This window comes from Ornithorhynchus anatinus, chromosome X2 (assembly GCF_004115215.2).
Source record: "Ornithorhynchus anatinus isolate Pmale09 chromosome X2, mOrnAna1.pri.v4, whole genome shotgun sequence".
In the NCBI taxonomy this organism is placed as follows: Eukaryota; Metazoa; Chordata; class Mammalia; order Monotremata; family Ornithorhynchidae; genus Ornithorhynchus; species Ornithorhynchus anatinus.
In genome coordinates, this window is record NC_041750.1 from 26,260,507 (window position 1) to 26,283,567 (window position 23,061).

At 59.5% G+C, this 23,061-nt stretch overlaps 1 protein-coding gene across 2 annotated transcripts in view; it reads left to right on the plus strand.

Annotated features, from left to right (window-relative positions):
• The window catches only part of E2F3 (E2F transcription factor 3), a 54,151-nt gene that overhangs the window by 19,136 nt on the left and 11,954 nt on the right, over nt 1-23,061 (plus strand). For both annotated transcript variants that reach the window (XM_029052460.2, XM_029052462.2), the window contains exons 2-3: nt 20,531-20,642; nt 21,894-22,113. In XM_029052460.2, the coding sequence (XP_028908293.1) occupies nt 20,531-20,642; nt 21,894-22,113 (332 nt within the window). The remainder of the gene's footprint in view (nt 1-20,530; nt 20,643-21,893; nt 22,114-23,061) is intronic.

The window sequence follows — 23,061 nt, forward strand, 5'->3', positions numbered from 1 at the left end:
CCATGTCCCAAAAGGGGTTCACAGTCTCAATCCTCACTTTATAGATGAGGTAACTGAGGCACAGAGAGGCGAAGTGACTTGCCTGAGGTCACAGAGCAGACAAGTGGCAGAGCCAGGATTAGAACCCGGGTCCTTCTGACCCCCAGGCCCGCGCTCTACCCACTAGACAACGCAGCTTTTCGTTGGGGATATTCGGACCCAGCATGCAAGACGTTTCCCGAGGTAGGCTCGGGGTTTCCTCTCCAACACAAATGGAGCCGTGTGAATCTAGGAAAGTTGATTTTATTTATTAATGGTTTGTGTATCGATTCTCTGTAAATGCGCCCAGAGGCACGTGACGTCGATTCCATTTCTGATCGTACTGTAAACGATTTAGCAGACGACGGAGTGGTGTTCTTGCACGTCTGCTGTCTTGGAATAACCAAGGAGCTGCCAAATGAAATTCTCACGCACGAAGGTGAATCGCCAAATCTGGGGGAGAAATTCCTGCCTAGAGGGCACGGAAACCTTATTACCTCAAAATCCGAAGTCGCCGGTAAAGGCCCGAGTCTAACGGCAGTGGAGCGGCTCTTTCACTGTCAAGGGCTTTTTTATGAGACGATCGTTGCCGTTATTCCCGTTTTACGGATGAGGAGACCGAGGCCCAGAGTGAGTGACCCTTCCAGGTCACGCCTAACAGGCCAGTGGCAGAACTGAGGTCCCCGGACTTTCAAATCCGTGTCTTTTCCTTGGTGTGGTATGTGAGTGCTTGGTCCGTGCACCGTACTGAGCAGTCGAGAGTATCGTAGAGTTGGAAGACAGCGTCTCTTGCCCTCCAGGAGCTTCCAGTTTACTCGGTGCAGAGCACTGGACCGAGCACCTGGGAGAGCACAGTAGAATTAGAAGCCATGACCGCTGTCCTAGAGGAATTTACACTCCGGTGAAGGAGCTTATGTTTCATCATCCATATCGTCATTCGGGTCACGATTCGTGAATTAATTTGATCCTATCCTTCGATTCCTTGATTCTACTTATTGCCGCCGTTCTTGTCCGTCCGTCTCCCCCGATTAGACCGTAAGCCCGTCGAAGGGCAGGGACCGGCTCTCTCTGTTACCGATCTGTCCGTTCCAAGCGCTTAGTACAGTGCTCTGCACAGAGTAAGCGCTCAATAAATACCATTGAATGAACGAATGAATTGGCCTGTCTCCGCCCTTAAAGTGGAAGCCCCTCGAGGGCTAAGGAATCTTCCTGAAACTTATCAGAGTAACCTTCAAACAGGAGGCATTGAATATTTCCTGATTTGAATCACCCACGAATCCCAGGTCTGACATCTCAGCCGCCTCCAGATGGATTTATTTCCCCTTTTTTTCTTTTTAAGTTGGGTCTTTTCAATCTCTTTTCCTATTCTTCACATCGGTACCCCTGCCAGTCTGTCCGTTGCCTTCCCCACCGACTGTAGGTTCCTCGAGAGCGAGGGCGGCGTCTTCTCCTGTCAGACGTTCCCCGGTTTTCTGGATCGCGGAGAAACTGGATGAAGCGATAGGGTCCCGGGAGGGCAGCGTGGCCAAATGGAAAGGATACGGGTTTGGAAATCCGGTGACCTCAGTTTGGCCACTGACCCCCTGGGTGTGACTTGAAAGGGTCACTTAACTACTCGGGCCCTCGGTTTCCTCATCTGTAAAACGGGAATCACAGAAGCGACGAGCCCCGCGTTGGACAGGAGGCTCTGCCCGTCGGCTTCCCGGCGATGGTCACAAAATGTTCTCCAAGAAGAATTTTTCCTTCGGTTTGAAGGAAAATGAACTTTCTCCCTTCGGAACGACCGGCCTCTCCCAGCCCCATCAGAGTGGCCTTCAGGTCGATCGTAGTTCAGCTTCCCTGGTAGCATTTGGACTAACTGTAGAAACTCAGGAGAGCACTTGACGGATGCAGTGGTGTTTGTTTTTTTTAAAGCAATGCATTGTGGAAAATATGGACGTCGGATTTCTCCAAAGCTAGGTTTAGCGGACTTTGAAAAAGTACCCAGTAATACTGCTATTTGTTAAGCGCTTTATGTCGAGCGTCGTACTGTATCCGCCCCCGCGCTCGGCACGCAGTAAGCCCCTAAATGCCACTTGCCACTCTGATTATTCTTATTTCTCGTATTTCTGATCGGCCTGCCTGGCCAACTCCGCGGTCCGACCTGAATTTCGTCGCTCTTGACGCTGCCTTCGGGGGAAGGGGCTCTCTCCTCCCCCACCCCCGCTTTTTGAACGTCTACCGTTCCGTTAGCGATTCCAATTCTAGTGAAACCGATCTGTCCTTGCTTGGCTGGAGTGACCCTCCGCTTCTAAAAGGAGCCGAGCCTGTTAAGAATAGCACCACGTCCCACCTGACCTCATCGGTAAGCTTTTGTCTACCGGGGCTACTCAGCGACGGCCTTGCCTTTGAATGTCGCCTATTCTTTCTTTTGGGGATTCGTCAAGGGCTCACCGTGTGCCAACGCATTCGTTCTGAGCGCCGGGGCAGATACGAGGTTGGACTCAGTCCGCGTCCCACGCGGGGCCTCACGATCTCCATCCCCCTTTCACGGATGAGGTAACCGAGGCCCAGAGAAGGAAAGCGACTTGCCCGAGGTCGCAACTTATCGCGGTTGAGTTGTCTCGTTCCTGTCCGTCCGCCTCCCGCGATTAAAGCGTAAGCCCGTCGATGGGCGGGGATCGTCTCTCTGTTGCCGGATTGTACGTTCCAAGCGCCTAGCACAGCGCTGCGCAGGCGGTAAGCGCTCAGTAAATACTATCGAGTGGCTAGCGGACAAATGGAGGGGCGGGGATGACTCCCAGCCCCGGGCTCTATCCGCTAAGCCGTACGGCTATTTGCGGATATCGCGCTCCGGGACGGACCAAGTCTCGAGTGATTTGGAACGAGGACCACTCGCTCGTTGTGAATTTCATCTTTCGTAATTCCGTCTCCAGGTGCCACATTTTTCCAAGGCGTCCGACGGAGTAGGTGGCGGTAGCCCCGGGCGGCCGGTCAGTAGCCGTCAGTCAGCCAGTGGTACTTATTGAGTGCTTACCTTGTGCGGAGAACTGTTCTAGGCAAAAACGGACACACACCCCCCCCCGCCCACAAGCGAGATTAGGGTCCAGAGGGGTAGCCGACTGTCGTATCGATTCATCTCGGCGGAAGGCGTCATCCACCCCGAGCCGAGAGTCTCTTCCACGGCCTCCCGGGACGTCCCGCTTGGCCCCGGGTAACCGAAGTCTCTGTTCCGAAGGTTTTGTTCGCGGGAGAAGCGGCGTGGCCTAGCGGCTGGGCCTGGGGGTTAAAAGACCTGGGTTCTAATCCCGGCTCCGCCGCTCCGTCTACTTGGGCGAGTCGCCCCACTTCGTCCGTGCCTCAGTCGCTGTGAAACGGGAGTGAGGACCGAGCCCCACGTGGGACGTGGACTGCGTCCGGCCTGACTGTGGCCTGGATCTACCTCAGCGCGTAGAACGGCGGCGTGGCACACACGGTAAGCGCCCAACGAATACCAGCGTTATCATTACAGAGCATGGCACATAATCAGTGCTTAACACATAGGGGAAGCAGCGCGGCTCAGTGGAAAGAGCCTGGGCTTCGGAGGCGGAGGTCACGGGTTCGACTCCCGGCTCCGCCACTTGGCAGCTGTGTGACCGCGGGCGAGTCACTTCACTTCTCTGGGCCTCAGCGACCTCGCCTGGAAAATGGGGATTCACCGTGAGCCTCACGTGGGACCACCCCATTCCCCTGTATCTCCCCCAGCGCTTAGAACGGTGCTCTGCACGTAGTAAGCGCTTAATAGATACCAACGTTATTATTAAATACCATTAAAAAAAAAAGTCGGGACCTCCAGCCGGCCAGGCTACTTGTCCGCAGCCCCCCCCCCCGCCCCCCCCGTGTCCTGGGTGGGTCCGATAACGCCTTCTCCGTCTCGTGGCCCGAACCCTCGGGCCCCCGAGTGTCCGTGGAAAGGCTAGCCAGCTTAGTCGTAGCAGAAGACGAGACTCGCTCCGCCGGCGGGGTGGAAAGCCGGCGACGAACGGCTCGGCCGCTGCCGCCCGTGAAACCAGAAACCCGAACGCCGCCTGACCCGGTCCCGCCTTAAAGTCGTCCCCGGCCCCGGGCTTCTTGTGGTTAAGGAGCCTCCGAGCGGAGCGCTACCGAAGCCGAAATTCCGTTTCTTTGGAGGGGGCCGCGGGGCTTGAAGCTACAGAGCTTGAGGGATTTATCTCCTGCCGCCCTCCGTTCCCACTTCCTCTCGCCGTAGCTATCTCGAGTACGGCGCTCTCGCCCGGTCTCCCCGTCCGTCCGCCCCTCCGTCGAGCGAAGCGTCCCCCGTGCGCACGACACCGGGCGCCTGGGAGTCTTCTTCCAGCGGGCAGTTGGCAGTCCGGCGAGCTCTCGGTCCAGCCGCTCCTCTTTAAAATCTGGTCTTATTAATAATTAGGTCTCTGCGGAGCGCCAGCTATGTGCCGGCCACTCTCCTAAGCGCCGGGGTGGATACAGGCAGACGGGGTTGGACACGGTCCCTGTCCCACCGGGGGCTCACGGTCTCAATCCCCATTTTACAGATGAGGTAACCGAGGCCCGGAGAGGTAAAGTGACTCGCCCGAGGTCACGCGGCGGGCAGGTGGCGGAGCCGGGATTAGAACCCATGACCCGACACCCAGGCCCGGGTCCTATCCGCCACGCCGCGCTTCCCACCGGCTGCCTCGGTCTACTTCAGGGGAGAAGGGTTGCCGTTGGCTAGGAACCACGGGCTCGGACCTCATGATGAGGACGGCGATCGGCAAGCGCTCGCTACGTGCCGGACACCGGGGTACCGACGGGTTCGTCGGGTCGAACCCAGCCCCTCTCTCGTCCGGCTAAGATGGAGCACAGATATTGAATCCCCATTTGACCGACGAGGCTCCGAGAAGTGAAGCGACCTGCCCGAAGTTGCCCAGCAGGCAAGTGGCAGAGCCGGGATTTATTCATTCAGTGGTCATTCAGTAGTATTTGATAATGTTGCTATTTGTTAAGCGCCTACTATGTGCCGAGCGCTGGGGCGGACACGGGGGAATCGGGTCGTCCCACGTGGGGCTCGCGGCCTTCACCCCCATTTTCCAGATGAGGGAACTGAGGCCCGGAGAAGTGAAGCGACCCGCCCACAGTCACACAGCGGACAGGTGGCAGAGCTGGGATTCGAACCCGCGACCTCCGACTCCAAAGCCCGTGCTCTTTCCGCCGGGCCACGCCGCTTAGCGCTCACTGTGTGCCGAGCACCGGACTGAGCGCTTGGAGTGTTCGGCGACGGATAGAGGACGATCCCTGCCCGTCGACGGGCCCGCGGTTAATCGGGGGAGACGGACGGGACGAGAACGAGACAACTCAATCGCGATAAATGGAATCGAGGGGATGGACGCCCCATTAACGGAATAAACCGGGTGATAAAAATATCGACAAACGAGCACGGTGCCGAGGGGAAGGAGGGATTCGAACCACGTCCTCCGACTGCCGGGCCCGGGTTCTTACCGCTGGGCCCCACCGCTTCGCCTTTTTGGTCCTCTTTTTCTTGGGATCAGGCCTGTTTTCGACAAAAGATTCCCCCCGTCTGTGCTCCGGGGGAAGAAGCCAAATACTTGTCCCCTCTCAGAGGGACCGGCCTTCCGAGGCGCCAGGGACACGGCTGTGGGAAGGGTGAGTCTGGGGGGGAAAAGGATCCCCCCGTTTCAACTTTTCCGAAACCATCCCCCCCCCGAAGGCAGCGTGGCCCAGTGGATGGAGTCGGAAGGACCTAGGTCCTGATGCCGCCGCCGCGTGTCTGCTGGGTGACCTCGGGCAGGTCGCTTCACTTCTCTGGGCTTCGGTCACCTCCCCTGTAAAATGGGAATGAAGACCCCGTCCGACCCGATCACCTCGTATCCGCCCCAGCGCTTAGCGCGGTGCCCGGCGCATAGTAGAAAACAAACAGAAACGCTCCTTGAACGCACATCGGATGCGTACGATTCAACTCAACCTCCGGATGGATTTAGGAGCACGGTCCTCCCCGGTAGGGAATGAGGGGTGGGAATGGGAGCTGCTAGAAGCAAGGCATGTCCCTGATGATGATGATAATAATAATAATAATGAAAATAATAGGAAGAATAATTAGAACGGTAATAAAGCGCTTACCGTGTACCGAATCGGGTTAGACGCAGCCCCCATCCCCCATAGGGGCGAACGGCGTAGGACCGACGGAGAATGGGTATTTAATCTTCATTTCGCGGAGGAGGAAACGGAGGTAGAGAGAGCTCGAGTGACTCCCTGCGGGCTCGCACAGCAAGCAAGCGACGATGCCGGGATTAGAACCCGGGTCTCCCGACTCCCAGCCCCCTTCCCGTCCTCCCGCACGGCGTGGTTCCCTCAAAGCCTCGTCCTCGGGACCTCGGGCTCGCCGTGGGCGGGGAGCGTCGGTGGAAAGAGCCCGGGCTTGGGAGGCGGGGGTCGTGGGTTCGGATCCCGGCTCTGCCGCCCGTCGGCCGGGCGACCGTGGGCGAGTCACTTCTCTGGGCCTCAGCGACCTCACCTGTAAAACGGGGATGAAGACCGCGAGCCTCCCGTGGGACGACCCGATGCCCCTGTAATCTCCCCCGGCGCTTAGAACGGTGCTCTGCGCGTAGTAAGCGCTTAACAAATACCAACGTTATTATTATCATTATTATTATTGTTTCAGTGTCCTCTCCCAAGCGCTTACTTGGTACGGGGCTCTGCACCCTGTGAGCGCTCAATAAGTACAATCGATCGATCGATTCCTAGAACGGACCACTTTTTGGAATCTCCAAGAGCGGATCAGGGACCCTGATGACTGAGCCGGAGGTCTTAGTAGACCGTAATTCCGTTGCGGGCGGGGAGTGTGTCTGTCTACTGTTCTAGCGTCCTCTCCCGAGCGCTTGGTACAGCGCTCCGCACACAGTAGGCGCTCAATAACGAACCAACGAGAGGTCTTGAAGAGGGCGCGTTCAAAAACCAGGCTTGGGGCCCGCCGGGTGGGAGAAAACAGAGAAGCGGCGTGGCTCGGTGGGAAGAGCACGGGTTTAGGAGTCCGAGGTCGTGGGTTCCGATCCCGGCTCCGCCACCCGTCGGCCGGCTGACCCTGGGCAAGTCGCTTCACTTCTCGGTGCCTCGGTTCCCTCCTCCGCAAAATGGGGGTGGAGACCGAGCCTCCCGTGGGACAACCCGCTGACCCCGGGTCTCCCCCGGCGCTCAGAACGGCGCTCGGCACACGGCGAGCGCTTAACAGATACCAACGTTATTGTTATTGTGAAGCCCCTCCGCCCCGTTCTTCTCCGTCCCCGATCGGGGCTTTCCCTCTCTCCCGTCGGCTGGCCGCGGACCAAGAGGACGGGAAGTCTCCCGACGCGAGGATTTCCCGGAGAGAAATGGCTCGAGCAGATAGGAGCACCAGAAGCCCTCCGGAGCGGCCGAACCGGACCTGGAAGCAGCCTCCGGTCCAATCCTCCCTCTCCATCTCGGTTCCCGGCCCAGATTTTTCCGTCCCCTCGCCCTGCTCCGCCCTCCGCCCCCCCATCCGGCGCGGCCCGGCGGAAAGAGCCCGGGCTTTGGAGTCGGGGGTCGTGAGTTCGAGTCCCAGCTCCGCCCCTTGTCAGCTGTGTGACCGTGGGCCAGTCGCTTGGCTTCTCTGGGCCTCAGTTCCCTCATCTGGAAAATGAGGGAAATGTACCTGATCCCCCTGTGTCTGCCCCAGCGCTTCGAACGGTGCTCTGCACGTAGTAAGCGCTTAACAAATACCAACGTTATTATTATTATTATTATTAAAATGGGGTTGAAGACTGCGAGCCCCTCGTGGGGCAACCTGATTCCCCCGTGTCTGCCCCGGCGCTTAGAACGGTGCTCTGCACATAGTGAGCGCTCAACGAATACCAACATTATTATTATCGCCGTTCCATCTTCTGCACTCGGGTCTCTCTTCCCTTTCTATTTTTGCCCCTCGCTTCTTTAACTTCTTTCAGAGAAGCAGCGCGGCTCAGTGGAAAGAGCCCGGGCTTGGGAGTCAGAGGTCACGGGTTCCGATGCCGCCTCTGCCACGTGTCAGCTGGGTGACCGTGGGCAAGTGGCTTCACTTCTCTGTGCCTCAGTTCCCTCATCTGGAAAATGGGGATTAAAAAACCGAGAGCCCCACGCGGGACGACCCGATCACCCTGTATCTACTCCGGCGCTTAGAACAGTGCTCTGCGCATAGTAAGCGCTTAACAAATACCGACATCATTATTATTATCTATCCCCAGCACTTAGAACAACGCGCTGCACATAGTAAGCACTTAACAAATACCAACATTAATGAATTAACGGGGCAGCCAGCCTCGGACCTCTTCTTGGCTAGAAAACTAAGTACTATTATTATTATTATTATCACTATTATTATCTAACTGGACCCGTTCCACCCGGAGACATTCTGGTGACGGCCTCGGGGCGAGCGTCGCCCCGAGAGCTTTCTCTTCGTCCTTCAGACGAAGGGCCCTCGAGGCCGCGTCGGGGGAAGTCTTTCCCCTGTCAGTCGATCGGTCCTATGCACTGAGCGCCAACTCTGGGCAGAGCACTGGACTAAGCGCTCGGGAGAACACAGCGCAGCAGATGCGGCAGACACGTTCCGTAGGCCGTCAGCCCGTCAAAGGGCAGGGACCGTCCCTGTCTGGCACCGATCTGTCCATTCCAAGCGCTTAGTCCAGGGCTCTGCACGTAGTAAGCGCTCAATAAATACTATCGGACGAATGACTAGACCGCGAGCCCGTCGTTGGGTAGGGACTGTCGCTATCTGTTGCCGAATCGTACTTTCCGAGCGCTCGGGCAGTGCTGCGCACACGGGTAAGCGCTCAATAGATGGAGTGAATATTTTATTGAGCGCTTACTGTGCACTGGACCCGGCGCCTGGGAGAGTACAACGCGGCAGGAACGTTCCAGACGGTCACCCGTATTTATTGAGCGCTCACGGGGTGCAGAACACCGAACTCTGCGCTTGGGAGAGTTTGACGGAGTCGGTAGATACGTTCCCCGCCTCTTTCCAGTCCGGGGGAGTGGGGAATGCGGTTGCAGACGAGGAGGAGGATAATAATGATAATGATGTCGGTGCCTGTTCAGCGCTTACGATGCGCAGAGCAGTAGCACCGTTCTGAGCGCCGGGGGAGGTACAGGGGAATCGGGTCGTCCCACGTGAGGCTCGCGGTTAATCCCCATTTTACAGACGAGGTAACCGAGGCGCAGAGAAGTGAAGTGACTCGCCCTGAGGGCCCGAGGAAGAGATGGTTTGGGGGAAGAAACGGACTCCTTCACTAGGAACAGATTCACGGTGTAGCCCAGCGGATCGAGCCGGAGGGACCCGGGTCCTAATCCCCGATCCCCCGCCTGTCTGCCGCGCGACCGTAGACGGGTCGCTTCGCTTCTCCGTGCCTCAGTTATCTCATCTGTAAATGGGGATTGAGACCGTGAGCCCCACGTGGGACGGGGACTGGGTCCAACCCGAGTTGCCTGTATCTACCCCAGCGCTTAGCGGAGTGCCCGGCACGTAGTGAGCGCTTAACAGATACCGCGGTGGTCGTTATTACTGTGGGCGAAGTCAATGCCTCGGGGTGAGAAGCCAAGTGCAGTCGGGGGAGTGGAAGATGGAGATTTACGCCGTCGCTCTCACACCACCGTAATCCTCGGAATCCCTAAGTGCTCTCACTTCCCCCTATCTGCAATCTACTCTGATATCTGTCTCCCCAGTAACTGGAAGCTCGTCGAGGGCAGGGATCAGATATTAATATCAAGTTGTCATTATTAAGTGCCGTCCGGTCATCGCCGATTCACGGCGACTCCGTGGATGTACTTTCTCCAGATCGTCCCTTCCTCGGTCATAATCCGCGGCCTTTCTAAGCGTTCTCCGTATTCCTCGTTAACGTCTCTTTCCGTCTCGCTGGCGCTGGGCCGCCTCGTCCACCCTTTCCCGGGAATTTTTCCTAACGTCAGCGTCTTCTGCGGAGAATTAATCCTCCTCATTATGCGTCCGAGCGACATCCGTGGATGTACTTTCTCCAGACCGTCTCGTCTCTTCCAAGATCCGCAGCCTTACTAAGGGTTTTTCCGTTTCCCTGTTAGGGTCTCCGTCCGTCTCGCTGCCGGGCCGCCTCGTCCCCCTTTTCCCTGGATTTTTCCGAGGGTCAGTGTCTTCTCCGGAGAATCAGTCCTCCTCATTATGGGTCCAAAGCGACTCCGTGGATGTACCTTCTGCAGAACGTCCCGTCCTCTTCCGTGATCCGCGGCCTTTCTAAGGGTTCTTCCGTTACCGTCGTTACGGTCTCCGTCCGTCTCGCTGCCGGGCCGCCTCGCCCCCCTTTTCCCTGGATTTTCCCTGGCGTCAGCGTCTTCTCCGGAGAATCAATCCTCCTCATTATGCGACCAAAGCGACTCCGTGGATGTACCTTCTGCAGAACGTCCCGTCCTCTTCCGTGATCCGCGGCCTTTCTAAGGGTTCTTCCGTTACCGTCGTTACGGTCTCCGTCCGTCTCGCTGCCGGGCCGCCTCGTCCCCCTTTTCCCTGGATTTTCCCTGGCGTCAGCGTCTTCTGCGGAGAATCAATCGTCCTCATTATACGTCCAAAATACGCTCATCTAAGTCTCGACATCTGACCTTCCAGGTCTAACTCTGTCGTCCTCTCTGAGCACTTAGTATAGTGCTCTCAGCACAGGTAACTCTAAACTCCTGGAGGGCAAGGATCTCAGTTTACTGGTTCTGTTCCACTCACGGGCGCTTAGTACAGTAGCCCGGGGCGTGGTGGCCGCTCGGATAAAGACCGATTAGTTCTTCACGGTATCCGTTAAGCGCTCACTACGAGTTAAACACTGTACTGAGCACTGAGGGGAAGGCTCAGGTTAATTTGGTCGGATGCGGTCCCTCTCCCCCATGGGGCTCGCGCGGCTCAGTGAGAAGCAGCGCGGCTCAGTGGAAGGGCTTTGGAGTCGGAGGTCATGAGTTCGAATCCCAGCTTGTCAGCTGTGTGACTGTGGGCAAGTCACTTAACTTCTCTGGGCCTCAGTTACCCCCTCTGTAAAATGGGGATTAAGACCGTGAGCCCCACGTGGGACAACCTGATTCCCCCGTGTCTCCCCCAGCGCTTAGAACGGTGCTCTGCACACGGTAAGCGCTTAACAAATACCAACACTGTCATTATGAAATTGGCCCGCTCGGTGCCTGCGGTATTTGGCTCCGGGCGACCGACGTGTCTTAAAATACAGGGTTAGAAAATAACCGGGGCTGTCTACTTAGGGTGTGTCGGCGGGAGTGAGAATAAAAGTGACATCTGGGCAAAAGAGAAGACGATCATTTTAATGAGCTCACTCTTCGTTCAGCTGATGCGGAAAGTTCCTACGCCCGGGAACGGCACGGATCGGACTAAATAAAGGGAAAAGCCCTTTGCTTTCAGCTCCTTCGGTTCTCCCTGGGGCCGACTGACAGAAGGAATCGGTTTAGATATTTTGCCGAATCGGATCGTCCGTTCCAAGCGCTCAGTACCGTGCTCCGCACATCGTAAGCGCTGGATAAATAAAGTTCCTACGCCCGGGAACGGCACGGATCGGACTAAACAAAGGGAAATGCCGTTTGCTTTCAGCTCCTTCGGTTCTCCCTGGGGCCGACTGACAGAAGGAATCGGTTTAGATATTTTGCCGAATCGGATCGTCCGTTCCAAGCGCTCAGTACGGTGCTCCGCACATCGTAAGCGCTCGATAAATAAAGTTCCTACGCCCGGGAACGGCACGGATCGGACTAAACAAAGGGAAATGCGGTTTGCTTTCAGCTCCTTCGGTTCTCCCTGGGGCCGACTGACAGAAGGAATCTGTTTAGATATTTTCCTGACTCGGATCGTCCGTTCCAAGCGCTCAGTACAGTGCTCCGCACATCGTAAGCGCTCGATAACTAAAGTTCCTACGCCCGTGAACGGCACGGATCGGACTAAACAAAGGGAAAAGCCGTTTGCTTTAAGCTCCCCTAGTTTTCCCTGGGGCCGACTGACAGAAGGAATCGATTTAGATACCCGTGGCCGAACCGTCCGTTCCGCGCGCTCAGTGCAGTGCGGCACCCGGTAAGCGCTCGATAAATACGACCGAATGAATTTAGGTCATTCCCTTCATTTCACGAAGTCTTGAGATCCTGTGGGAATCATTTTTTTTTCACCCAAAGAGACTTGTGGATCGGCCTCCTCGCCTCCCAAACCTACAGGGGATCGCCTGCGTCTCGGCCTCACCCGTTCATCGAGTAGCATTCGCCGAGCGCTCACTATGTGCCGAGCACTGTACCGAGCGCCCGGAACGGACAGACGGGCGACGGACGGGGGCATCGCCCGTTATTATCGGAACGCGCGGTTTTGGGGGAGATGGGAGCGCGTCGGCCCCTTGCGCCGTTCCCAAAGCCTCGACGGTTACTTGGGGTCTTCCCCCGAGGCGAACGGCGTCGCTGCCCGGGGCGGACCGGGCGGTCGGCGCAGGGCGGGGTTCCGGCTCGTACCGAGTCGGCGGGATGTCGGGCGGACGGGGTCAACCGCCGGGCTCAGGATGTCTGACCTCGACGGTTTACCTGATGGCTCGAGGTGTGCTCCACCTCCTAGACCCATCCCGGTTAGCAAAAATCGTTCAGACGATTAAAAGCCCCGGAAATCCCTTTTTGCCCCCTCCGCCTGAGCTACGCAGGGGTCCTGTGAAGCCGGGAACGTATCGGTTAAATAGTATACCGCGGGGAGGCGGCTCAGTGGAAAGAGCCCGGGCTTGGGAGGCGGAGGTCACGGGTTCGACTCCCGGCTCTGCCGCTTGGCAGCCGGGTGACCGTGGGCGCGAGTCGCTTCACTTCTCTGGGCCTCGGTTCCCTCCTCTGTCAAATGGGGATTGACCGCGAGCCCCACGCGGGACGACCCGATTCCCCTGCGTCTACCCCAGCGCTTAGAACGGCGCCCTGCACGTAGTAAGCGCTTAACGGATACCGACGTTGTCATCGAGAAGCAGCGCGGCTCGGCGGGAAGAGCCCGGGCTTGGGAGTCGGAGGTCACGGGCGCGAAACCCGGCTCCGCCGCCTGTCCGCCGGGCGACCGGGGGCGAGTCGCTTCGCTCCTCTGGGCCTCCGTCCCCTCATCTGTCAAATGGGGACGAAGACCGGGAGCCTCACGGGGGACGACCCGCCGACCCCGCATCCCGGCGCTTAGGACGGTGCTCTGCACCTAGTAAGTGCTTAACAGATACCAACGTTGTTATCATTATTACCGACTCTGTATTATACCCCCGAGCTTTCACTACAATGCTCCGTACATAGTCAGTGCTCAGTAAATACCCCTGATGGGTCGGTAAGCCCGTCAAGGGGCGGGGACCGTCCCTCTCTGTGACCGATCTGTCCGTTCCGGGCGCTCGGTACAGCGCTCCGCACGGAGCGAGCGCTCAGTAGATACCGTCGAAGGAACGGGCGGCAGACGCGATCCCCGCCCACGAAGAGCTTAGAGTTCAGAGGGGGAGACGGGGGTTGAAATAGGGACGGTAGGCGCCCGGCGTCGGGCCGAAGGTGTGGCCGACCGAGGCCGGGGTCCCTCTTCCGGGGGGCGGGAGGTGCGGAACCGTCCGGGCAACTTCCCGGGGGAGGCCCCGCCCGAGGAGGGAGAGCGGGTTTGGCTTCGGCTTCGTTTCTCCAATAACCCCTCGAGATGCGTTCGTCGTCGACCTCCGGACCCCATCGGGTAGGTGGTTCCTAAGCGGAATGGCGGAAAGGGAGGCCCAGGCTAGAAGGGTTTGGATCCTCAGCGGGATGATGGAAGAGAATGATACGTCGGTATCCGTTCGGCGCTCGCTGCGTGCCGGGCGCCGTTCCGACCGCCGGGGTAGACACGCGGGGCCCACGGTCTTCCTCCCCGTTTGACAGATGAGGGGACTGAGGCGCCGAGAAGTGAAGCGACCCGCCCAGTCACCTCGGCTGACGAGTGGGCGGGGCCGGGGTTCGAACCCGTGACCTCTGCTCCAGAGCCCCGGGCGCTCTCCACCGAGCCACGCCGCTCCTCGACCGCCTTCCTTCTCTTAGAGAAGCGGCGCGGGCTCCGTGGAAGGAGCGCGGCTTGGGGGTCGCGAGTTCGAATCCCGGCCCCGCCCTCGTCAGCTGCGTGACCGTGGGCGAGTCGCCTCACTTCTCTGGACCGCAGTTCCCCCGTCTGTAGAATGGGGATTAACCCGGTGACCCCGTGTCTCCCCCGGCGCTCGGAACGGTGCTCGGCACGTAGTGAGCGCTTAACAGATGCCGACGTTGTCGTCATCCCGGGGAGCCTTTCTGATTCCCTCCCTTGCTGCTTCCCGGGAGGGTGTCGTCCCAAGGCACGGGACCGGAGAAGGGATCCCGACCGCCCCCTCTCCCTTCCCCTCGGCGCCGTGCTCGTCCGCTCGTTGGTCTGTATTTTTATCACCCTATTTATTTTGTTAATGGGATGTCCATCCCCTCGACCCCATTTACGGCTACTGTTTTTGTCCGTCCGTCTCCCCCGATTACTACTAATAGTAACGTCGGTATCCGTTCGGCGCTCGCTGCCTGCCGGGCGCCGTTCCGACCGCCGGGGTAGACACGGGGGGAATCGGGGCGTCCCACGCGGGGCCCACGGTCTTCCTCCCCGTTTGACAGATGAGGGGACTGAGGCGCCGAGAAGTGAAGCGACTCGCCCGGAGTCACGCGGCTGGCGAGTGTGACTTTGATGTGAGCCCGTCAGAGGGCGGGGATCGTCTCTCTCTGGGGCCGATCTGTACATTCCAAGCGCTTGGTACGGTGCTCTGCACCTAGTAAGCGCTCAGTAAATACTATTGAATGAATGAATACGTTCTTATCACCCTATTTATTTTGTTAAGGGGACGTACCTCCCCGTGATTCTATTTGTTGCTGCTGTTCTTTGTCCGTCGGTCTCCCCCGATGAGACCGTGAGCCCGTCGATGGGCGGCGATCGTCTCTATCTGTGGCCGAACGGTCCATTCCGAGCGCTTAGTACGGCGCTCTGCACACAGTAGGCGCTCGATAAATACTATTGAATGAATGAACACGGTTTTTTTTATCACCCTATTTATTTTGTTAAGGGGGCGTACATCCCCCGATTCTATTTGTTGCTGCTGTTCTTTGTCCGTCGGTCTCCCCCGATGAGACCGTGAGCCCGTCGATGGGCGGCGATCGTCTCTATCTGTGGCCGAACGGTCCATTCCGAGCGCTTAGTACGGCGCCCGGCACACAGTAGGCGCTCGATAAATAGAATTGAATGAATGAATAAATGATATATCTCCTATAGCGGGATGACAGATATTCTCCCAGAATTCTCGGGGCCCGGATGGTCTCTATCTGTTGCCGACTTGTCCATTCCGAGCGCTTAGTGCGGTGCCCTGCACGTGGTAAGCGCTCAGTAAATACAGTTGAATGAATGAATAAATGATATATCTCCTATAGCGGGATGACAGATATTCCCCCAGAATTTTCGGGGCAAGGACGGTCTCTATCTGTTGCCGACTTGTCCATTCCAAGCGCTTAGGACAGCGCTCTGCACGTAGTAAGCGCTCAATGAATACAATCGAATGAATGAATAATATATCTCCTAGTGGGATGACGGATATTCTCCCAGAATTTTCTGGGCGGGGGTGGTCTCTATCTGTTGCCGAACTGCCCATTCCAAACGCTTCGTACGGCGCCCTGCACGTAGTAAGCGCTCAGTAAATACCATTAAACGAATGAACAATGTATCTCCTATAGCGGGATGACAGATACCCTCCCAGAATTTTCCGGGCGGGGATTGGAAACGTCTCGAACCCGTAGGCTGTTGGCGGGGCCGAGACGCTTCAGAGTATCGCTCCCTCGCCGTGACTCCGCAGCGTGGCTCGGTGGAAAGAGCCCGGGCTTGGCAGCCAGAGGTCATGGGTTCGAATCCCAGCTCTGCCACCTGTCAGCCGTGTGACTGTGGGCGAGTCACTTGGCTTCTCTGCGCCTCGGTGACCTCCTCTGTAAAATGGGGATTGAGACCGTGAGCCCCACGTGGGACCGCCTGATTCCCCCGTGTCTCCCCCAGCGCTCAGGGCGGCGCTCGGCACGTAGTAAGCGCTTAACAAGATACCGGCGTCATTATTATTATTAGCTTAATGACAGAACGATAGGAAGCGCCCGCCCCGTACGAAGCGCCGGGGTAGAGGGAAAACGGTCGGGTCGGAGGCGGCGACTCGGGGTCGCGAGAGGTTTCTGGGGACGGTTCGAGAGCGTGAGAAAACGCCCCGAATCGCCGCCGCCGCCGCCAAACCGCGGCGGGGGGGAGATGGCGGTGGGGAAGACGAATCGGTCGGGGAGAGTTTCATTCTGAGCAACCCTCCGGCCCGTTGGTTCGAAGGGCGGGCGGAGGTTGACGCCGAAATGACCGGAAGCCCGTCCACGGGCGGGGACCGTCTCTCTCCGTTGCCGACCTGTCCATTCCAAGCGCTCGGTACGGTGCCCTGCACGTGGCGAGCGCTCGGTGAATTCGCTCCCTAGTGTTTATTGAGCGCCCGCCACGTGCAGAGCACCGTCCTAAGCGCCGGGATGCGGGGTCGGCGGGTCGTCCCCCGTGAGGCTCCCGGCCTTCGTCCCCATTTGACAGATGAGGGGACGGAGGCCCAGAGGAGCGAAGCGACTCGCCCCCGGTCGCCCGGCGGACAGGCGGCGGAGCCGGGATTCGCGCCCGTGACCTCCGACTCCCAAGCCCGGGCTCTTCCCGCCGAGCCGCGCTGCTTCTCGATGACGGTGTTGGTATCCGTTAAGCGCTCGCCGTGTGCAGGGCGCTGTTCTCCCTATCCCCGATCTCTTTTAACACCCGTCGCCCCCTCTAAACTCCAAGCTCTCAAGCGCTCAGTACAGTGCTCTGCACATAGGAAGCGCTCGATAGACACCGTTGTATGAATAAATGCTGTCGAATGAATGAATTTCCACTCGGATTTATTCCGACCAGATGCCCCGTCCCCGAAGCCCGGGGTCGGGAACATTCTGTCGTTCACACGTGTGTGTCGGAAATGGCAGCGCGATGGCGGAGCGGGAGCTGAAGCTCGTCGTTCGCTCGGCGAGCGCTCAGCGCAGTGCCCTGCGCACAAGGAAGCGGCGTGGCCGGGAGCCCCGGCTTGGGAGTGGGAGGACGTGGGTTCCGATCCCGGCGCCGCCGCTCCTCTGCTGGGAGAGCTTGGGCAAGGCGCTTGAGAAGCGGCGGGGCTCAGGGGAAATAGAGCCCGGGCTTGGGGGTCGGGGGTTCGAATCCCGGCTCCGCCGCCTGCCGGCCGTGCGACCTTGGGCGAGTCGCTTCGTGGCTCAGTGGAGAGAGCCCGGGCTTGGGAGCCGGAGGTCATGGGTTCGGATCCCGGCTCCGCCGCCTGCCGGCCGTGCGACCGTGGGCGAGTCGCTTCACCTCTCTGGGCCTCAGTTCCCTCGTCTGTCAAATGGGGATTAACTGTGAGCCTCACGTGGGACGACCCGATCACCCTCTATTTCCCCCAGCGCTCAGAACGGCGCTCGGCACACAGTCAGCGCTTAACGGGTGCCGACACCTGGCCCGGCGGAAAGACCGCTCGTTCACTCGCCTTCATCGAGCGCTTACCGCGAGCGGAGGTCACCTCTCCGGGCCTCAGTTCCCTCGGCTGTAAAATGGGGATTGACCGTGAGCCCCACGGGGGACGACCCGCTGACCCCGTATCTCCCCCGGCGCCCAGAACGGCGCTCGGCGCGTAGTAGGCGCTTAAACGCGTACCATCACCCGGGCTGGCGGAAAGACCCTTCGTTCACTCGCATTCGTCGACCGCTTACCGCCGGGAGAGGTCGCCTGACTTCCCCGGGCCTCGGTTCCCTCATCTGTAAAATGGGGATGGAGACCGTGAGCCCCGCGGGGGGGGACGGACGGGGGCCGTGTCCGACCCGACGATCTCCCGGAGCCGGCCACGGGATGAGCGCCCGACGACCACCGGCATCGTTTATTTTTATGATTATAATCGGGCGTCTCCGCCCCCTCTGTCGACCAAGGCTCCACTCGAGGCGGGGGATCACGGCCCTTTTCTTCAGAAATCTGAAAAGCACATCTGATGAGGAGGGGCGCAAGAGCATCCCTCCTCTGGGCGCGGCCGCCTGGGGCGAGGAGACCCTCCCCCTCCACCCCTCGGTTTCTGAAGAGGCTTGGGAGATAGCTCGCCCGCGTTTGAAGCGCTCGCCCATCCTCCTCGGTTGGCTCAGCCCTTTTCTCCGTCGAAAAATAAGGAACCGGCGCGACCGGTTCTTGAAAAACGCCAGGACGTGTCGCGCCGCCGAGAGCTCGTCTCCTCGCCACGGGCGCGTCCTGGCCCCGGCCCGTCGCTCGTCCTCCGCCCAGATTACTGGAAATCTTAAAGAGCTGGCGATGGTTGGATCCCGGCGTCGCGTTCAGCTCTTCCAGTTATTCCGAGCTCCGTGTGCTCCACCTCTCTGCCGGTAAAAGGCTTTTTTGGTGGTATTTAAACTGTATGTATTTTCATTACCCTCTTTATTTTGGAAATGAAATGTACATCGCCTCGATTCTGTTCATTTGCCGTTGTTTCGATGAGACGTTCACCCCCCCCCCCCCCGATTCTGTTCGTTGCCGCTGTTCTCGTCCGTCCGTCTCCCCCGACTGACGTTGGTATCCGTTAAGCGCTCGCTGGGTGCCGAGCGCCGTCCCGAGCGCCGGGGGAGATCCAGGGTCGTCGGGTCGTCCCCCGTGAGGCTCACGGTGAATCCCCGCCGTACGGACGAGGTCACCGAGGCCCGGAGAATTCATTCGTTCATTCAACAGTATTTGTTGAGCGCTTACTATGTGCAGAGCACTGTACTGAGCGCTTGGAACGGACAGTTCGGCCACGGAGAGGGGCAGTCGCTGCCCATCGACGAGCGGCTCGCCCACGGTCACCCGGCTGACGAGGGGCGGAGCCGGGATTCGAACCCACGACCTCTGACCCCCCCCCCCGGCCCGGGCTCTTGCCACTGAGCCACGCCGATTGGACCGTGAGCCCGTCAAAGGGCCGGGACCGTCTCTGTCTGTTACCGATCCGTCCATTCCGAGCGCTCAGTACAGCGCTCTGCACGTAGCGAGCGCTCAATAAATACTATCGAACGAAGGAATGAATCCCGTGGGTCAAACGCTGCTCTGAGTACTGCGGTAGGTGCGGGTCAATTGAGTCGGATGCAGCCCCCGTCCCTCACGGGGCTCCGGGCTAATTAGGAAGGAGCGAGCGCGGGTATCCGATCCCAACCGTGAGCTCGTCGTGGGCAGGGATGTGTCCGTGTCTTGTTGTGTTGTCCTCTCCCGAGCGCCTAATACAGTGCTCTGCGCACCGAAAACACGAACGAGTGAAAGTTGAGGAAACCGAGGCCCAGAGAAGTGAAGCAGCCTGGCTCGGTGGCAAGAGCCCGGGCTTGGGAGTCAGAGGTCGGGGGATGAAGACCGTGAGCCCCGCGTGGGACGACCCGACTCCCCCGTGTCTACCCCGGCGCTTAGAACGGTGCTCGGCGCCTAGTGGGCGCTTAACAGACGCCGACGTTATCGTTATTATTATTATTATTATTATTATTATTATTACTATCTGACTTGCCCGAGGTCACCCAGCAAGCACCCTGGCAGAGCCGGGATCAGAACCCGGGTCCGGCGAGGCCCGGGCCCTTTCCGCGGGCACAGTCCCCGTCCCGCGCGGGGCTCACGGCCCGAGGGCCCGCTCGGTGTGGGCGGAGACCCGGTCTGTCCTGTAGCCTCCCCGGCGCGTAGTGTACCCCGTAAGCGCTCAGTAAATAGCTCCGATGGATCGAGAGGGAATCGTTCGTGTTTCCGGAAGGGGGTCACCGGAGCTGTCTTTGCGGGTGGACGCCAGTCAGTCCCTTTCTGTTGAATGCCTGCAAAGCGCTGAGAAGCAGCGGGGCTCACTGGAAAGGGCCCGGGCTCTGGAGTCAGGGGTCACGGGTTCGAACCCCGGCCCCGCCACTCGTCAGCCGGGTGACTCCGGGCGGGTCGCTTCACTTCTCGGCGCCTCAGTCCCCTCATCTGTCAAACGGGGAGGAAGACCGTGGGCCCCGCGTGTCTACCCCGGCGGTCGGAACGGCGCCCGGCACGTAGCGAGCGCTGAACGGATACCGTGACTCTTAAGCTCTTGGGAGGGTGCGGTGTAACAGACACACCCCTGCCCGTGGCGACCTTACGGTCTAAACGGGGAGACCGACGTCGGTGTAAATAAAACATAGCACGGAGGGGTACGTGAGCGCCTTGGGGCTGCCGGGTGGCGGTGGTGAACGTCCACTGGCTCACCGTCGGATTTATCGAGCGCCGGCTGCGCGCGGGGCGCCGTCCCGAGCGAGTGGAAGGAGCCACTCGGGGCGACGCGGAAGGGAGCGGGAGAAGAGGAGATGAGAGTTTCCTCAGGGAAGGCCTCTTGGAGGAGATGGGCCGGGCGCCTCGGACCCGTCTTCAGCGAGGATTTCCGGAGGGCGATGGCTGATGATCGGCGGTGGGCCAATCGCCTTCTCTCTCTCTCTCTCTCCCCCCCAGGCGAAGCGCAGGCTGGAGCTCGGAGAAAGCGGCCATCAGTACCTCGCCGATGGTTTAAAAACTCCAAAAGGCAAAGGGAGAGCTGCTGTAAGAAGTCCGGACAGTCCAAAAAGTAAGGATTTTCTTTTTTCTTATAATTTTGCGGTTTCCGTTAAGCGCCTGCTGTTCATTCCGTAGGATATAGTGAGCGCTTACTATGTGCAGAGCGCCGCACTAAGCGCTTGGAACGGACGGTCCGGCGACAGATAGAGACGATCCCCTGCTACGCGCCGGGGACCCTTACTACGCCCGAGGTAGATCCGGAGGATCGAGGTGGACCCGGCCCCGGTCCTACGGGGGGCTCGCGGCTTTAATCCCCGTTTTACAGCAGACGGATCTGAGGCCCAGAGAAGGGAAACGATTTGACCGAAGTCACCCGGCAGACGAGCGGAGGAGCCGGGAGGAGAACCCAGGTCCCCCTCTTCCCGGCCCCCCCCCCCCCCCCCGGATCCGAGCCTTTGGCGGAACCGCCCTTGTCCCGTCGTCGTTTCCCAAGCCGTCGCTCACTGCGTGAGCGCGCTCGGTTGGGATCTAACGGCGAGCGGAGCGCTGGCTTAAATACAGACGGTAAAACCCATCTGACCGGGAAGACGGGAGGTTGCGGTGACCCGACGGAGGCGGGGATCGTGACCGCCCCCTCCTAAGCGTTCGGTACAGCGGAGGGAGCCCGGGCTTCGGAGTCGGAGGGCACGGGTTCGAATCGCGGCTCTGCCGCTTGGCAGCCGTGGGACCGCGGGCGGGTCGCTTCGCTTCTCTGGGCCTCAGTTAGCTCATCTGGAAAACGGGGATTAAGACCGTGAGCCCCACGTGGGACGACCGGATTCCCCTGTGTCTACCCCAGGGCTTACCGCACGTAGCAAGCGCTTAACCGATACCGATATTAATATCGTCACTGCTCTGCGTACAGGCAGGTGCTCAGTAAATACAGTCGACGGACGGATTGGAAAGCGAGTCAGGATGACGGCTTCGGCCTGCCTCTTGGGCCGACCGTTCAGTTCCGGGGACGGGCCCTTTTAGAGGAGGCTGTCCAAAAGAGCCAAGAAGGAGACACCCAATCAGGCGCGTATTAAGCGCTTCCCGCGTGCGGAGCACTGCGCTAAGCGCGCGGGAGAGCAGGACGTGACCGAGTCGGTAGCCTCGGCCCAGAACGTTCCCGAGTACGGTTTCGAAACCCACCCCGCGGCCTCGTATCCGGAGCTTTCCCCCGAGTCCCCGAAAGGAACCGACTGCCGGGATTACGGATTTGCCCAACGGAGGGGAGACGTCCCTCCCACTCCCCTCCCCCCCCCCCGCCCCCCCGTGTCTTTTGTCGTTCTCCTTCAAGCGCCCAAATCTCCCTCGGAAAAAACCCGGTACGATACCTCGCTCGGGCTGCTCACCAAGAAGTTTATTCAGCTGGTGAGCCAGTCCCCCGACGGGGTCCTGGATCTGAACAGAGCGGCGGAGGTCCTTAAGGTGCAGAAGCGGCGGATTTACGACATCACCAATGTGCTGGAAGGCATCCATCTCATTAAGAAGAAATCCAAAAACAACGTCCAGTGGATGTGAGTATCCGTCGAGCGCTCCCCGGGCGCGGTACCGCGCGCTCCGGGGAGGCCGGCGACCGCCGTGAACGGACGCGTCCCCCGCCCGTGGCGAGCCGACGGTCTAGAGCCGGGGGGTTCGCGCCTGTCCGCTGGCCCCGTTTGGATTTATTGATAATAAATGATTAACGATAACGCTACCTCCCGGGAGGGTGTCGTCCCAAGGCACGGGACCGGAGCGGGATCCCGACCGCCCCCTCTCCCTTCCCCTCGGCGCTGCGCGCGTCCGCTCGTTACGTCTATATTTTTATTACCCGATCTGTGTGGCGAATGAGACGTCCATCCCCTCGATTCTGTCTATGGCTACTGCTTCTGTCCGTCTCCCCCGATGAGACCGTGAGCCCGTCGACGGGCAGGGACCGTCTCTCTCTGTGGCCGAATTGTCCATTCCAAGCGCTTAGTACGGTGCTCTGCCCGTGGTAGGCGCTCAAGAAATACTACCGAACGAATGAACGGTACCCGTTGAGCGCTCACTCCGTGCCAGACGCTGAACTGGGACTCGGGGCGGATGCAAGCCAACGGGATCGGACACAGTCCCTGGCCCACACGGGGCTCACGGTCTCGATCCCCGTTCTGCGGATGAGGTGACCGAGGCACGGGGAAGGGGAGCGACTGGCCCGAGGTCCCGCAGCCGGGCCCGGAACCCGCGGCCTCCTGACTCCCGGGCCCGTGGTCGACCCGCCGGGCCGGGCCGCTTCGCGGCGGCCTTCGTCTCTCCTCTCACCTCGACGGCCCGACCCACGTCCACCCTCCTCTTCGGTTTTTCTCCCCGCCTTCCGGCCCCCCCGGCGGCGGATCGGCCGAGAGGTCTCGGATCCGCGGAATCGCCCTCTTTTTTGTCCCGCGTCAGATCGTTTCGGCGCGACCGGGCTGGGGCGGGGGAGATCCTGGAATCCGACAATTCCACTG